This window comes from Penicillium antarcticum (genome assembly GCF_028974205.1).
Source record: "Penicillium antarcticum strain IBT 31339 chromosome Unknown utg000001l_segment0_segment0, whole genome shotgun sequence".
NCBI classification, from domain to species: domain Eukaryota; kingdom Fungi; phylum Ascomycota; class Eurotiomycetes; order Eurotiales; family Aspergillaceae; genus Penicillium; species Penicillium antarcticum.
Window position 1 is genome coordinate 1,801,100 of NW_026695299.1, and position 15,989 is coordinate 1,817,088.

General features: G+C 49.8%; 4 protein-coding genes across 4 annotated transcripts; 2 read left to right on the top strand and 2 right to left on the bottom strand.

Moving 5' to 3' along the window:
• Positions 1–2,935: 2,935 nt before the first annotated feature.
• N7508_000674 (uncharacterized protein) lies at positions 2,936–3,601 on the bottom strand (the record flags this gene model as incomplete). Its single annotated transcript, XM_058458759.1, has 1 exon — positions 2,936–3,601. The coding sequence occupies one exon, from the start codon at positions 3,599–3,601 to the stop codon at positions 2,936–2,938; it is 666 nt and encodes a 221-aa protein (XP_058324981.1).
• A 5,644-nt stretch (positions 3,602–9,245) lies between these two features.
• On the top strand, positions 9,246–10,822 carry N7508_000675 (glutamate dehydrogenase; the record flags this gene model as incomplete). The annotated part of the gene is made up of 3 exons (XM_058458760.1): positions 9,246–9,294; positions 9,434–9,564; positions 9,617–10,822. 3 exons carry the CDS (start codon positions 9,246–9,248, stop codon positions 10,820–10,822), a joined length of 1,386 nt encoding a protein of 461 aa, XP_058324982.1.
• A 606-nt stretch (positions 10,823–11,428) lies between these two features.
• N7508_000676 (uncharacterized protein) lies at positions 11,429–12,044 on the bottom strand (the record flags this gene model as incomplete). Its single annotated transcript, XM_058458761.1, has 2 exons — positions 11,429–11,659; positions 11,757–12,044. Coding segments are annotated over 2 exons (519 nt in total), but the record flags the coding sequence as incomplete, so codon positions are not given.
• Positions 12,045–12,585: 541 nt separating this feature from the next.
• On the top strand, positions 12,586–15,989 carry nut1 (putative RNA polymerase II mediator complex subunit Nut1; the record flags this gene model as incomplete). Its single annotated transcript, XM_058458762.1, has 5 exons — positions 12,586–13,554; positions 13,608–13,670; positions 13,747–14,253; positions 14,301–14,832; positions 14,878–15,989. The coding sequence occupies 5 exons, from the start codon at positions 12,586–12,588 to the stop codon at positions 15,987–15,989; spliced, it is 3,183 nt and encodes a 1,060-aa protein (XP_058324984.1).

A 15,989-nucleotide genomic window follows, 5' to 3' on the forward strand; every position in this document is an offset into this window, starting at 1 on the left:
CCAAGGACGCGGGACGCGACACCTTTCGGGTCACGCCTGTTTGGGAAATTGCTTTTGGCCTTTCATTCTCAGAGTTCAGAGCCTGTTGACTGGATGTGGGGATTGAATAGAAGAGGAACCATCGGCGGTTCGGTGCGCCCATGTCTCCTAAGCCGATCGCTGATTCCAACGTCCGAGTTACCCCCAGCTTCGAGTTAGAAAGCTTTGTCTCCTGGAATTTTGTTTATGCTATTCCTTTGGTTAAAGCGTATGTATCCACTGTTTGCAACTCAAGTTTCGTCGTAACCCCCACATTCAAATGATATAGATTATCAACTAAAGGCACTCGAAAATGGGCGAAAAAGAGGTGAAAAAAGAGAGGTCAAACTGAGGCATAAATATTGCATCAAACGAAGCACCGACCTCGGGTTTTCCGTATAAAATCCGTCCAATGCTTCATGCCACTGTCGCCCAGTATGACAGCCATCAAAAGAAAAGCCACAACCACACCCCGCCAATACGATCCAGTCCCCGACCCAGTTCCAGTTCCAGTTGCGGTATCAGTTTCAAATAGTCTCAGATTCAATTCTTCACCCTTTTAAGCGCGGTCCCGAATCCCGTGAATGTTTCACAGATCCCACATGTAACCCCCAAATGCACGAACCAGAACTCCAAGCGCGTCAATCTGGACCGTTAAACCCACTGAAATCCAATTACCCACCCTAGGGCCGCGCTTCCTTTTCCGGACCAAACTTACCCTACCTTGATTCACGAGCAGGGCGTGGGATTTGGAACCGATGGAGCTGGACCCGGTCTGCGGTCCACATCAAGGATAGGAACGGTTGCGAGGCTGACGTGACGTGGTGGCACTTCTTGGCTTTCCAGGTTTATTGGTTTCTTTTAACTTACACTGGGCTGGGAAGATGAAGATACAAGTGTAGCGGTCAGTGGAAGTCAAAAGTTGATGTAATCGGGACTTGACAACCTTGGAATTCACAAGTTACTATTTCCCAATTCGGATTAGATCATTCTGCAGCATCTCAATATTGGAGCAGGGCTTGCAGACATGCATATCGAACAATGAACATGTATCCCCCATGCCCCGTAGATCGCAGACCAATATGATTTCCGGTGGCCCTAATAGGACAAAGGGAAAAGGCACCGAAGTTTGCCCCCAAAGTAAGGAGTCCACTGATTTACACGCACGGGCATTGACATGCCACCGAAACTTGGTTCATTGGCGTTTCAGGAAGTTCGATCTGCACGGTATTGATTCAGGGACTTGATTATCGACCTGAACCCCTGGACTAACACGACCTAGAACGAAATGGTACATTTGGCTAGGGAATAGGGAGAAGGGATGAAAAGAAAAAGCCACACGGAACAATACCTCACTCCCCCGCTGGAGGCGCCCGAAAAAAAAGGGTGATCTCGGAGAATTTTCTGATAGACGCCAGTCATGGGTCGCAGAAAGGGGACTCCGCAGAGCGACTAACACCGAAAAAGGGCCAAAAGCAAGCACTTAGTTTGGCACTAGAGTGCACTAGTCTAATAGACTCTGGCTTTCAGCTACGCCACGATTTGCCGGCATATGAATCTACAGATTTCGGACTTTTGGGGCAAACCTTAGTCGAAGCCGCGCAGAATAACCTTATTGGTCTTTCTCATCCATCTAGATCGACGAAGACTTTTGAGGCAAATAGTTTTCTTGCGATCAGCCTAGTCTCCCACATGTTGGGGGCGGCTTTCTTTTCCTTACATAGTTAAGGGAAAACTTAATTGAAGGAATATCGACTAAAGAAGCAATCAATAGGAATATATCCGAAGTAAAAGTGTAACATAACGTAGCCCCAGGGTGGACATTCTCCCCTCAAGATTACTACCCAATCCATCCATGATATTCAACCTGAATACTCCGTACGGTACAAAGAGAGAGAAAAAAATGAGAAAATAATGAGAAAGACGGCTGCTACGGGGTCTGAATTCAGATGGGACCCGCCTATAGTCAGCGGGTTAGGGATAGTCTTAGTCTTAACCCCCATCCCTCCGATGGTACCTGGATCCAGAACCTGACCCAAGCCCATCTTTCCATCCCCATCTCATCGCTAACTATATCGCTTCGTATCTCGATTCCCAGGCCGTGACCACGGTAGCCAAAGAGACGGACTTCAAGTCAGCATCTCTCAAAAACGCCTCGATCCACACTGTCCACGGGAAGGCCATCTACGGACGATCCTTGGATTGGACCTGGGGTGTCCACAGCGGAATAGCGCAAACCGGTGGGGGGTGGGAAAAGGAGTGGAAAAGACAAGTAACGGCACAGAGCAGATATTGGTACGGACGTTGGGGATTGTCGGTTTTTTTCTTCCTTTTAGTTACTTCTTTTTTCTCATAGGGCCGGACCACTTCCACTCGGCCGGGAATGACGTGCGCTTCGGATTTGCCGCTATTCCCAGATTTTGTATGGAAAATGGGTTGGCAGATTTTCTGGATTTTTCAAGAGAATTCTGGGCTGATCGTGTCCTTTTTTCTTTTTTTTTTTCTTTTTCTTTTTTTTCTTAATTCCCCTCTGTGGAGGTCTCGTTGCCAATCAATTGCTTGGTCTCGTGTTCGGATCCGATGGTACCGGATAGGTATGCCGGTGCGGCTCGCATATTGGAAGTGAGATATGGCTTGGATGTGATTTTGAGGAAATGAGGTATAGGTATATAGCATACATCCAGATCTAGTATATCCCCGGTAGAAGAAAAGAGGACAAAAGGCAAATGGCAATCCCAGGATCTCCGTATAATGCTGGAAAGAAGAAAAGCCGCTGGACAATGGACAACAGAATCGCTAGATGTGAAAAAGACCAAATGGGGCACAGAGGACGCCGAGTCGCCAACCCGATGTGAAAACAGTCAGATTCGAAACCGAGACAGAGACGGAGACAAAGAAAGAAGAAAAAAGACGGAAGTTATCCGCGTGCGCTGCGCGGCCGTGAATTCTGCGAGGAAGAGTCATGGAGGATATCAGGCGCCCGGGGTCCAACCATCCAATCTTCCATAGCGAGCCATTCACTCCAGGAGCGTTCGGCGGCTTCGATCTCCGCGTCCGAGGGACCTTGCAAAGGGCGCAAAAAGGGAATGGTTTCCAGAGGCGGGATATCGTAGTCCTTCTTGACGGAAGCCCAGCCGCCGCTCTTCGCGGCGAATAGGTAATTGCGCCGTTCCTGCTCGTGCAATGGGCCCACGCCGCTACCCCAGTCGTCGCCGAAGAAGCCGTGCAGCACGCCTGGGAAGTCCATTCCGGTTGCGACTAGGCGGCGGATGTATGGGATCAGTGAAACGGAGGGCGGGCCGGGGGGTTGTGAGCCGGCTGGGGGGATGTGGGTGGCGGAGGAAGACGAAGATGGCGAGGTCGAGTTGAAGACGGGATTCGGTTGGCGCTGGAAGGGGAGTCGGATGTTCAAAAATGCAGAGAGAGCCTGGACGGGGACGCTGTGTTGGGCGTGGTCTAGGAAATATCGTTGGCAGCTCTGGTATCCTGGGTACCATTCGAAGATATCGAAGTTGTCGTCCGTTCTTGGGGAGGCGCCGGCCAGACCGATCATGGTGGCCGGGTCGAATTGATGAGAGTTCATGGGAGGATCTACGTTTCTGAATAGTTGTTTTAGCTGTATTCTTTCTTTCTTTTCTCTCGGGGCTGCGCCTCTTTTCGGGAATCCAGTGGGGTCGACTGCGGTGCCCCGAGCTGCACTTGTAGTGAGGTCTGTGAACACGAGGGGTAGTGGAGAAGGGAAATTACTTGGAAAAATAATCCCTACCTCGACGAAAGAGGCGAGATGAGATAGGGGTAGAACGTAACAGGTCCCTAATGGCCCTTCGAGGTTGCTTGTTGGACATTAGGGGACCATGGGGGAGGAGGGGTGGATTCAATGCAGTACTAAAAGAACGTACATATTGATTCCCGAGAAGGGAAAGAAGTCAGTCAAAAGAAGTGAAAAGGGTAAGAAAGATTCTGGAACATTCATAGAAGAGAAATGGGGGTCTAATAAGAGAGACGAGAGAGTATAACGGAGTATTTTTGAATCGGATCCATCACGACGGGTCTATCCGGTCAGGCCAATCCTGAGATCTGCTTGTCCACGGGTCAATGGTGGAGACAGGATCGATCTAGGTAAAAGGCCCGTTGAATATTATTATTTATTGAGGATAGACGGGCATCCCTGGTACTCTTATACAGATCTCGCTTTTAGCCGCTGATTGGCTACCTCAATCGAGATGGCGTCGATTTTAATCTCCTATACCTCTTCTCCTTATATCATGACATACAGAATGACCAGGCTGACATTTACTGTACTATGTCTGTTACAGAAAAGGGGCAGGACCCAGCTATTCGCCCAATCTAACCCGGTCTGGCTGCAAGGCGCCTAGTCATGATTGGAATCAATGTCCACGAGGACACCCTTTCATTGTACCACTAACTGAGAGAGGATAACTGGTCCGATGATTGCCGATTATACTAGCCATGTGTCCTGCAGTGTTGAACCCAGCCCAGTCGCAAGGTAACAATAGATCATCGGAGTGGCGTATCAAATTGGTGTCAGACACAAAAAGTGAGCTGTATACTCCCCAGGACCGGGTCTTCAATATCGCGTGCAGGAGACCGAGAAACCCCGAACCCACTTCGGCTGTCAATAAGCCGATTTGTCTTCAGCTCTGTCAGGGGCGAACAATAAGACCAACATCCCAGTCTCTCTATCCCAGTCCAGTCAACGCAGGGACCAGCTAGAGCCCCCTATAGCGGAGACCAGCTTCCGATCGCGCCAATTCCCAGATCAGAAATGACAGAGCTGATCTCAGGGAGGTAAACTGGAGAACAATCCGGCTTTCATTCGGTTCTCCTTTTCTGGGGTTTTGGGTCTGCTGCACGAAATAGTGACGCTAGGGCCAGGGGTTAGGGACGCAATTTGGTACTTTCTTTTTCTTCTTCACATTGCGTGCAGATGAGTCTGCTATTTAAATGCTCAAATCCGAGGCATCCGGTTCAGTTCCTTCTGCTTTTTCCGTTCTCCGCCATCTCCGTTTGCCACTCGAGTTCACCAGATCCACTTCTTTAAAATGACAGATGTCGGCGCTTTCTCCAGATATGACCTGTGCTGCTGTGCATATGGAACCTGCAGTCGAGCCAGCCAGCCATACTAACGTGGTCTAAAGGATCGTGCCCCTGCTAGTGATGCGACAATGCGATGGATGTTCTAGCGACTTCAGCTGAGGTATTCTTTTGGCCACGGGTGCTATACCGAGGTATCCTGCGATGCGACGTTGACTCGAATTCAACATGCACAATTCAGGGGGGGGGGGGGGGGGGGGGTTCATTATCCAGTCCGAAGTTTGCTACAGGGACCAGCGAGGTGCTCAGGGTAGTCTGCTAACGCCGAGCGCACCAACCCATTTTGCAGTCGCGCACAGAATTCAGTGCGATCGCCGAATCAGAGACAAAATGGCGCCATGGCCAAACTATTCATTCACACTCTTGGGAGGACACGGTTCACGAATGCAATCTATCCGACCAGCGGACGCGTTCATACTTGGCAGACAGCATAGCCACAACCCAACTCTCCAATCCACTTGGCAAATCTGTCTTCTGTCGCGTTGAACAAGAGGTGAACGAACAATGTGCATGACAGGTCGCTGCGCTGCTGCCCAATGAGCCAGTCTGGCTATCAATTTTACACCGGTTTTTGAAACAGACAGATTCAACCGGTCGCTCTTGATTGTATGCTGTTGGCCGTTTGTTCCATGGAAGGGTGCATAGTCGCTTTTGAGGGAATCAATACACTTGGTCGGTGTTGAGACGAAGACCCCACGATCGGATATTGAGAAATGCTTGTGACTACGCTTCTGTCTCTGGGGATCGACTTATCGACACCGCAAGAAGAGTATGCAGAATGCATGGGGTTTTTTCTGACCGCTATATGTCGTGTCCACTGGCGCTAGGGAGCCATCTTGACCTTGCAATGCTTGTTGACTCTGTCGTGGAAATAATAAACCTCATCTCTCGACACCAACCCCGAGTTGGTCACCAAAAACGTGACCACCTACCACATTGGGCAACCACAGACCCAACTTGGAAAGAGCAACCAGAAATGAAATCCAACCCTTTCTATACACTCTCACAACCCCTCCTATATCCCAGTCCTCTCCATACAACACCAATAACCCGGAACAGTCAAAACGATCAGGCTATAGCACCCCAACACACCCTCAACTAAACAAGTCCCCAACCCGACGATTTCAAGTAAGACAAAACTCCAGTGATGCAACAATGACACCCTAGCGCGGGGTATAAAGATAGGGAAACAACTCTCCATCCATTATCACCCCTGGATTACGGGAGAAGCCCGCAACGGAGTCCGCCGATACCATCGGGTTTGGCCTATCCACCCGCTTAACTTCCCGGCTTGGCGTTGGGGTACAGCTTTCTATCCAGTGGAACAGTATCTAGTCTAATAATTTAATTAGTAAGTATTAATATATTTACTTGTTTTGAATGTTTAGTGTGGCTTGCTTAGAGTTGGAGCATGTTGTATGTTCCAGGGCTAGGTTAGGTTGGCTGAGGTGGTCTGTGTCTGTCTGTTGTGGGGTTGAGGCTCTTTGTAGGTTTGATGTGGATCTTGGAAAACAAGATCTAGATCCCTGGGTATGGAGGACACACTGCAGTATCTAGATCTAGTTGGGTATGCATGGGTGCGTAGGTGTCCTGGCGGTTGGTATAAGGCTGGTTGTGATCTTAGGTCTGGTGACGTGATGATGTGACTTGGGTGCATTTGCTATAATTGATATGCAGGGCTATCTTATAGAATGGTATATGGTCTGGTACTTGGTACTTGGGATGTACAGAAATTACGGAGATTATCTCTATTCATGTATTATTCCGTCGGCTTATTTGTGAGCTTGTAGTGTGCAGCCCCTCTCCCATGGTTAAACATAGAATGCAATACGTATCAAAGTATCTCTTTTGAAGAGTACATCCTGGAAATTATATCCAGGTATGCAACGCTTTCCAACATGATAGATATCTGACGGATGACTAGATTTTGAAGTAGAGTCAACTCTAAAGTATACGATACATTTGGTCTATAGCATATATTTTCAGTGATGGCATCAAAGCCAAAGCCAATGACGACAGCGCTAGAAAGAGCTTATTCTTTATTCCAAAGAGCTACACACATCAATACATGCCCATATGCATACTCAAGTCGGCCATACGATGTTCACCGAAATATCAGGCCCAAAAACAGAACTTCAGCAAAAAGAAAAGAAAATAAAATAAGAAGAGCAGGTCCATTTAACATTGCATATGTACATCCCAGCCGCAACTACTGGTAGTGCAAAATTCAAATCCAAACCCCAAACTAACAAACCAAAAACACCAAGTAACAATGCATATGCAGTTCCTCGTGGGGGAGTGGGACTCGGGATTTAGAACCCTAGAAGCCCTAGAAACAGAATAAGCTTCCAGATCTGCAAAGGAATTCCACCTGTCTGTGCTACTAGGCCCTGGTCTACAGTACATGTACTCCGTTCCACACGTGTCACATGGTTCCCCGAATCCAAAGATGCAAAGCACCAAGAGCCAAGAGACACCTCCGGCAAATCGAATAAGAGAACAAGACAGAGGTTGGTCCGTGTGATAAAGGCCGCCTCCCCATATGGCCTCCGGTGAGTAACTCACATAGTAAACACCCCAAAAACTAGCGGTGGGAATATCACCCCCATTTTTTAGTCCTTTTGCCGGTGGGATGGAGCGGGCATTCCCCGGATTGGTTGATTGACTGCAGGTGCCGGGCAATCAATTACTTTACGAATGTACTGTACAGGCATGCAGGCAGGATGCACAGTGGCGAGGGGGATTTTGGGTACGGGATGTGCGGTGCATTGGATGATCCAAACTTTGTGTACTCTGTATGCGGGGGACATATACGAATACTGATCATCTACACGGACATATAATTTGGACGCGGCAGCCGCCAATTAACTTAACTTTCTGGTCTGCTCAAGGCGTACTGGATTTGCTTATTTCCCAGTCATACGATCAGGGATCATGAGAGCGTCACATTGATACAGTACTACTGTAAGATAGAGTCTGACATGGATTGTTTCAGGCCGAGTATCGGGGCACCCCCTCTCCAGGTCAAATGCGGGCCCTTGCGTGCCTGACCCAAGCATCCCCGTCTGTGCCCAGGTTAGCTTACCTTGGATTCGGGACCCGGGTTTGGATCCGGGTGCAGGGACTGTAATTGCATATAGAGAGGTAGCTATTAGGTTCTTTATTGATATGCTGTACTCTGTACAGCGTACATGTAGACGGAAAAGCACAGATCAGATTTGAGTTAGCCTTGTTTATGCTCCGGGGCGAGTATATGGGGAAGGTATTGGAGTAGTATGTATGGAGATAAAGCATTGACCAGTGGTATATAGATCTATTCAAGTGTGAGTCAAAATGTTTGCACAGAAAAAGGTCGATCAGATAAGGTCTGGTCCACTTTGCCGTTTGCGGTAGGTGGCACGTGACTGCCGAGCCACACTGCCAAAGTGGGCAGTTGGTGGCGGGATGTTACTGGTACATTGAGAGATCTGTCCTCGACGCATCATGCATTTAGTCTACTTTGTTAGTCCACTGTATTTCTTTATGCAGGAACTGGATGTGTCATTGAAACTAAAGGTAAAATGTCTGAAATGTAAGAAATCTCCTCTTTGCCATGGCGGAGACGACCGAAGCTGTACGAAGTGAACACGGAAGAGGCAAATTGTGGCAAGGAAGAATTAGGAAGGCAGATATCACTGTGATTGGACGTGTGAAATAAAGTAGTAATGGCTGTCGAGTAATAAGAATTGACTTATTCGCAGGGAAGTGGATTTGCCCCATAGATAAGGCCAATTCTGTGACCTTAAAGCATAAGATAATTGTTGCCCCGACCATCGGACCTCTCCACGGAACTTGGATTTCCTATACTGTTCACCCGTACCACTCTTTCTCTCCCCCCTCTACTCCGTACTCTGTCCTCCATACGCACTACACAGTGCCCTTCTCCCGTTCCTGTTCCCCGTGTCCGGAATCTCTCGTCCGACTCCGGTGGCCCTTCTCCACCTTCCATCGCCGGTATATAATTGTAGACTTCTCCTTCTTCTCTTCTATTTCTTTACTCACTCTGCTTTGGGACTCTTCACTATCTTATACCATCTCACTTAATTTTCAAAAGAGTTACTATTCCAATTGCAATGATGTCGAACCTTCCCGTTGAGCCCGAGTTCGAGCAGGCCTACAAGGGTATGTGCACACATTCCATCACCCTCTAGCCCACGACTCTTTGCCCCTCTACTGTCTGCCCCTCCATCGGCTCTTTACTTTTCCATCGGCACCTTCGGGTGGCTCCATAATGACTCAGCTAATCCCGAATCCCGAACAGAGCTTGCCTCCACTCTTGAGAACTCCACTCTCTTCCAGAAGAAGCCCGAGTACCGCAAGGCTCTCCAGGTTGTCTCTGTGCCCGAGCGCATTGTCCAGTTCCGTGTTGTCTGGGAGGATGACAAGGGTCAGGTAAGAGGAATCGCAATTGACGACTCGTATGATCCCATCTAACCCTCGTTAGGTCCAAATCAACCGCGGTTTCCGTGTCCAGTTCAACTCCGCCCTTGGTCCTTACAAGGGTGGTCTCCGGTTCCACCCTTCGGTGAACCTGTCCATCCTGAAGTTCCTCGGCTTCGAGCAGATCTTCAAGAATGCCCTGACCGGCCTGAACATGGGTGGTGGTAAGGGTGGTTCCGACTTCGACCCCAAGGGCAAGTCCGACAACGAGATCCGCCGCTTCTGTGTCTCCTTCATGACCGAGCTCTGCAAGCACATTGGTGCCGACACTGACGTCCCCGCCGGTGACATCGGTGTTACCGGCCGCGAGGTCGGCTTCATGTTCGGCCAGTACAAGAAGATCCGCAACCAGTGGGAGGGTGTCCTCACCGGTAAGGGTGGCAGCTGGGGTGGTTCTCTCATCCGTCCCGAGGCCACCGGCTACGGTGTCGTCTACTACACCGAGCACATGATCAAGCACGCCTCCGGCGGTAAGGAGTCCTTCGCTGGCAAGCGCGTCGCCATCTCCGGATCCGGCAACGTCGCCCAGTACGCCGCCCTGAAGGTCATCGAGCTTGGTGGTTCCGTCATCTCCCTCTCCGATTCCCAGGGTGCCCTCGTTCTTGTCGGTGAGGAGGGTTCCTTCACCCCCGAGGAGATCAACACCATCGCCGCCATCAAGGTCGAGCGCAAGCAGATTTCCGAGCTCGCCTCCACCTCCGCCTTCGCCTCCAAGTTCAAGTACATCGCCGGTGCCCGCCCCTGGACCAACATCGCCGGCCGTATCGACGTTGCCCTTCCCTCCGCCACCCAGAACGAGGTCTCCGGCGACGAGGCCAAGGCCCTGATTGCCGCCGGCTGCAAGTTCATTGCCGAGGGCTCCAACATGGGTTCCACCCAGGAGGCCATCGATGTCTTTGAGGCTCACCGTGACGCCAACCCCGGCGCCGCTGCCATCTGGTACGCCCCTGGTAAGGCCGCCAACGCCGGTGGTGTTGCCGTCTCCGGTCTGGAGATGGCCCAGAACTCCGCCCGTGTGAACTGGACTCGCGAGGAGGTTGACTCCCGTCTCAAGAACATCATGGAGGACTGCTTCAACAACGGTCTCGCTACCGCCAAGGAGTACGTCACCCCCGCCGAGGGTGTTCTTCCTTCCCTGGTTGCTGGCTCCAACATTGCTGGCTTCACCAAGGTCGCTGAGGCCATGAAGGACCACGGTGACTGGTGGTAAATCAGTCGCCCTGGTTTAATTATCTTGGTGTGATGATTTCTGTCTTCTCTAGATGAGGGGCGGCTTTGATGCATTTTCTTTGTTTATAGCTTTTTTTCTTCAGCTTTTACCTTTCGAGCGGGTTCCGGATAGAGGCGCTTGGTTTTTACCCTTCTGTTGCATTGATTGATATCCCCACTTGAGCATCGCTGTTTTATTGGGTCTGCAGTTGGGATCGTCATGACGATAATGAAATTGAATGAACATTTCAAAAAAAAAATTTATTGGACAGTAATGTAGACAAAGTAATCTTGCAGTTCTTTAACCCTGAACGTAGAAGCAATCACCACATCAGCAGTGGAATGTGTAAGCTTCAATCTATACGTATTTATACAGAGCTCCTCATGTTATTAGAGGATTGCCTAAGTAACCTGCCATTTAGCCCTGATAGGTGGCCTTCACAAACACCGTTTTGCCCTGTACCACAACAGCGGAAATTTGCCATTTTATAGGAACTCTCTGTAAATCCGTAACTTGCTCAGCCAGTAAGGGCGTTGTGATCTCTCTATACATGGCCCGAAAGGACTCAGTAAGGTCTCTCGTTTCAATCGAGTCCTCTCCTCTCACTATGATCTGCTGGTAATTTGCTTGCCACCAGGTCGGCAAGACTTCCTTAATTGCTTGTAAAAAGTCTTTATTCGCGCTAGCAACATCGCTGGATTTGAGGCTTGCCGCTTGCTCGTACATCTCTTCCCATAACGTGACCCATTCGTCGACATCCCCAGTGGGTTTTTGAGATGGAAAAGCTCTCCATTTCATTCGAATCTCTTCCTCCAAGGCGCGGGAATTAGCAAATCGCTTGCTTAGATAGACCAGCCTCTCATACGGGGTATGATATTCGAGTGTAGCATGACAAAGTGACGCGTCCAGGGAAATAATAATAAAATTCATTCACTTCTAGTAGGCCTTTCCGCTGCCTTTTCCAACGGATTGCCTCAATTTTATAGACCTCAAATAGGTCTCTCCATCGCGCCTTTTCGTCCTGGTCTCCTGTCTCAGAGTACTCGGGTACAATTGGCTCAAGTAAAGGAGTAGGAAGCTTTGCCTTCTCGATAGCTGAGTTGCAGAGGTCCCAAACTAGCCGTTGCAGAGCAAATGCCTTCATTCGGTTGTGCCAAGACCGCCATTGTGACGAATTTTTCAATGTTTCGCTTCTCATAGCGGAGAGATATGTCGAGTCCATAGCCTCATTTGTTAATCGTGGCAAGTGGATTAGCGGTTTAGAGTTGTTCGGATGGATAAGGGTATTCGGAGGATTCAGGTGTATTTCGGACGGCGAGAACAAAGCTCTGGCAAGTGAATTGTCACTTGGGAATAGCTTCCAAAAGATCTTACTGTCCAATCATCGGTGTGCCGGGCTCATAACTGTTGGAACTCGCTGTAATCCGTAACCTGCTTAGCAATTAAGGACGTTATGCTTTCCCTTCCCTTGCTTGCTACCTCCCGCTATTTAGTTACGCTGACGTTATGCTCTAGTTAGTAATCCGTCCATGAACCAGCACTGACACACTCTCACCGCCTCAGGCCAATATCACGTGCAACCCCTCTGTCACTATCACCATGTGACCCTTCCAATCAACGCTTAGCTCCCTGAGCTATCCCCAGACCAAAACCGCAAACCAAACCAAACCACAATCATAAAAGAAAAGAAAGATGCCACCAAAATAACCCCCGATTCCCATCTCTACCTCCACGCGCAATCCTGGAGAAAACTTAGCTCCAATATGCTTCAAGAACCCCCCCAATCCCCGCCCGAACAATGGCAAACATTCCTCAACCAATGTCTATCAAACAGAATAGATATAGACGAGTTCACGACCCTATCCAAATTGATGCTATCGCGCATCCCCCTGAAGGAAAATACCCTCTTCGACCTCCTTCTTCGCTCTCGCGCTGATGCCCACATCGCTTGGGATCCCCTGCTGCCGTTGTATGTTGATGGACTCTGTCGGATGGGGCTTGTGAAGGTTTCGGGGGTGCTGAGGGGGTTGTTGAGGCATTCTTCTATTTTGGATTCAAGTTCAAGTTCCAATTCAAGTTCTAGCCAGGAGAAAGCCGAAGCGGATGCGCCGACCAAGAATGGTGGTGACAGTCCTCGCTCAACCCTAATGACAGATATAAAAATCATCCAAGATATAATGATGTCAATCTCGACAGGCACCCAGATCCCAAAAAGCACAACTGAAGCAGGCGACATCTACTCCGCGACCGTTGACTGGATCCTCGCGCTGGTGGACTGGCACTCGCGCAGCCAGGGCGGGGATGTCTCAACGCAAAGCGGTGGTCTGATGGACGAGCCTGATGCAGTCTCGTTATTCGAGTCCCTGGGGATATTGTTAGCTGCGCTTTCTGGTACGGCGAAGGGTCTTGAGGCTCTTTCTGGGGACTTTGATCGACCGTTGAAGGGGAAACTGGGCACTGCGCTCGCGGCTTATTTGCCGCTTTGTGTTGATGTCTCGTTGCCGCTGAGGCATCGGCTTGAGGAGTTGCAGAAGGGGTTTGGGCTTTTTCCTGAGGCGGCTGGGGGTGGGAATGGCAATGCTGCCAATAGTGATGGCAACCCTAAGGCTTTGGATCACTCTGGTAATGTTATTGATGGGATGAATGTGAGGGCGCTGCAGTTTGAGGCTGGGGTTATGGATGGGCCGGTTGTTAATACTAGAGCTGGTCTCTATGTTTATATCAACTCTATGGTTCGTGTTTTTCTTGGGTTTTGGGGTTTAGGGGTTTCACTGACTCGTTGTAGGTTGTTGGGCGGCCTTTGGTTGATGATACTATTTTGATCAATTATCTTACCAATCGGTATCAGGTATGTCCATATTCTGTCTCTTTATTCACCAGTGAGATACTGGGGTAGATATTGAATATCTACTGAGTGCTTATAGGGCCACAATGAAGTCCTTATCGAGGAGATTATCACAGCCGCTTTCGACGTCCTATCCAATGGCGTATACCGAAATGAATCCAGCCGAACAATGTTCCTTTTCCGATCATTCCTTGTGAACAAACTGCCAGTGTTCTTCGCAGCCATCTCGGCAGCATCAATGGTGCCGATCTCCATGGAAATGTGCATCAGCCAAGCCCTGAGCCACCTCAACCCCAACGCTTTTCCTTCTTTTTCGCAAATGTTCTCCATGCAAGGTAGCAGTGTCCTATCAGATGCGCGCCAGGAGTTTTTATTTGCATGCGCGTCGCACAAGCTCATCCAAGAATCGAGCATTGAGCAGCTTCTTGGGGAGAACCCCATGCAGACTTTACCCGGTGGTGGTCCTTATGTGAAGGATGATCTTATTTCTCAAATTAACAGCAATCATGAACGTGCTGAGCAGCTCATCGGTGAGATTGAGTCGATGGAGGGTAATGCAGGTGCCATCGTTGGTGCAGTGGTCGAGGTATGAGATCCATATATTGATTTAGAATCAAAGCTAATACTCCCAAGGTCATGCATAGTCTATGTCATGAGAAAGAGACAATGACTCTGAAGAACATCTGCAATTCGCTTTCACGTCGCCCACAGACCTTGGATGCCATCTTGCTTTTCAGAAATACAAAGCAGGTCTTGCAACCTCTCTGTTCTATCCTTGATTCCTGGAAATGGGACGAAGACCAAGGCGAGAATCAGCCTGTGTATGACGAATTCGGCAGCATCCTCCTGCTTGTTCTTGCCTTCAAGTACCGCTATGACTTGAGTCCATCAGACATGGGAATCTCCAGCAATGACTCCTTCTTACTCAAGCTGATGGACCGAGGTGCTTCCACCCAGAAGCTGAGCGAGCTGAGTGAAAAACAGAACAAAGATCTCGGCGCATGGATTGGGGCTCTATTCATCGCTGAAGGAATCAGTGAAGAGACCATGTCGACTTGTAGTCCTCATGAATTTTACATGCTTGTCACGACACTCTTCGATCAAAGCCTCGGTGCATGCGAGTCCGGAAAGCTAGATTTCGACACCTTGAAAGGAGGCTTCGAATGTAAGAAATCCCCACTGGTCGCATACATCCGACTAACAAAAATAGATCTCCTCGAACCCTTCCTCCTCCCATCTCTGGTAGTCGCCTTGACCTGGCTGGGCAACCACATCTGGGAAGCTGAAGACCCAACAATCCCCATAAAAACCCTCCACTCCCTAGTGAAACCAAACTCGATCTCAGGCGAAGCCCAAGCAATCCACCAAACAGTTCTAAACATAACCGCTCGCCCACTCGAAGAACAACTCAAAAACGTCCGCACCCGCCACCAATCCCGGACAGACATAAAACCAATCCTGGACGCCCTAGAACCCTACCTCTCCTTCCGCCGCGTAGGAAGCAGCCACCGCACCGAACTCGACACCTGGACCTCCCACACAGCAAACGGCCTAGTAGGCAGCATCCGCACAACAATGCAAAGCCTAATACTCTGGAGCGCAAACCCAACAGCAAACGCCGCCCCAACCCCCTACACGCACCGCCAGATCCTAGCCGGAATCCGCATCCTAGGCGCAACCCGCGTGCTCGCCGCCATAATCGACGAAGTAAAACACCAATCCGAGACAAGCAACAGCGGCCACGTCTCGCTGGATATCGCCACTACGATAATCTGCGCGCCCACGACTGAATCCTTCGCTGTTGACCAGAATAATTACCATCCCATTGATGCTATGAAGGAATCGCCGCCCCGCTGTCCGATCCTCACCCTCCGCGACGCCCTAACCCTCGCCCACGAAATCGTCCCCAAACTCTCCGAGAAGGATCCGCTCCGTGCGGAGGTCATCGTGCGCCTCTGGCGCCGGGTCAATCTGCTCATGGCTCCTCCGTCGCAGGTCTCCAATATCGATGTTAGCAATATCATCCATAACATGCATCTTGGCGTTGAGGGGCATGACCGGATGGATTTGGAGCCTTCTGCTGCGGATGTGGCTGGGAATACGGTTGGCGAGGATGATCCTGATAATATCAATCAGATGCTTGATAAGGCGGCTGCTGCTGCTGCCGCTGCAGGGATGGATGGGGGCATTGGTGTTACCCAGGATATGGAGCTTGATGGCGGTGGGGCTGGGTTGGATGCTATTGATGATGTGCTTAATGCTGCTGATATGGCGGTTGGGAATCCTGAGTTTTTGGATTTGGATATGGAGGGGATGTTCTAG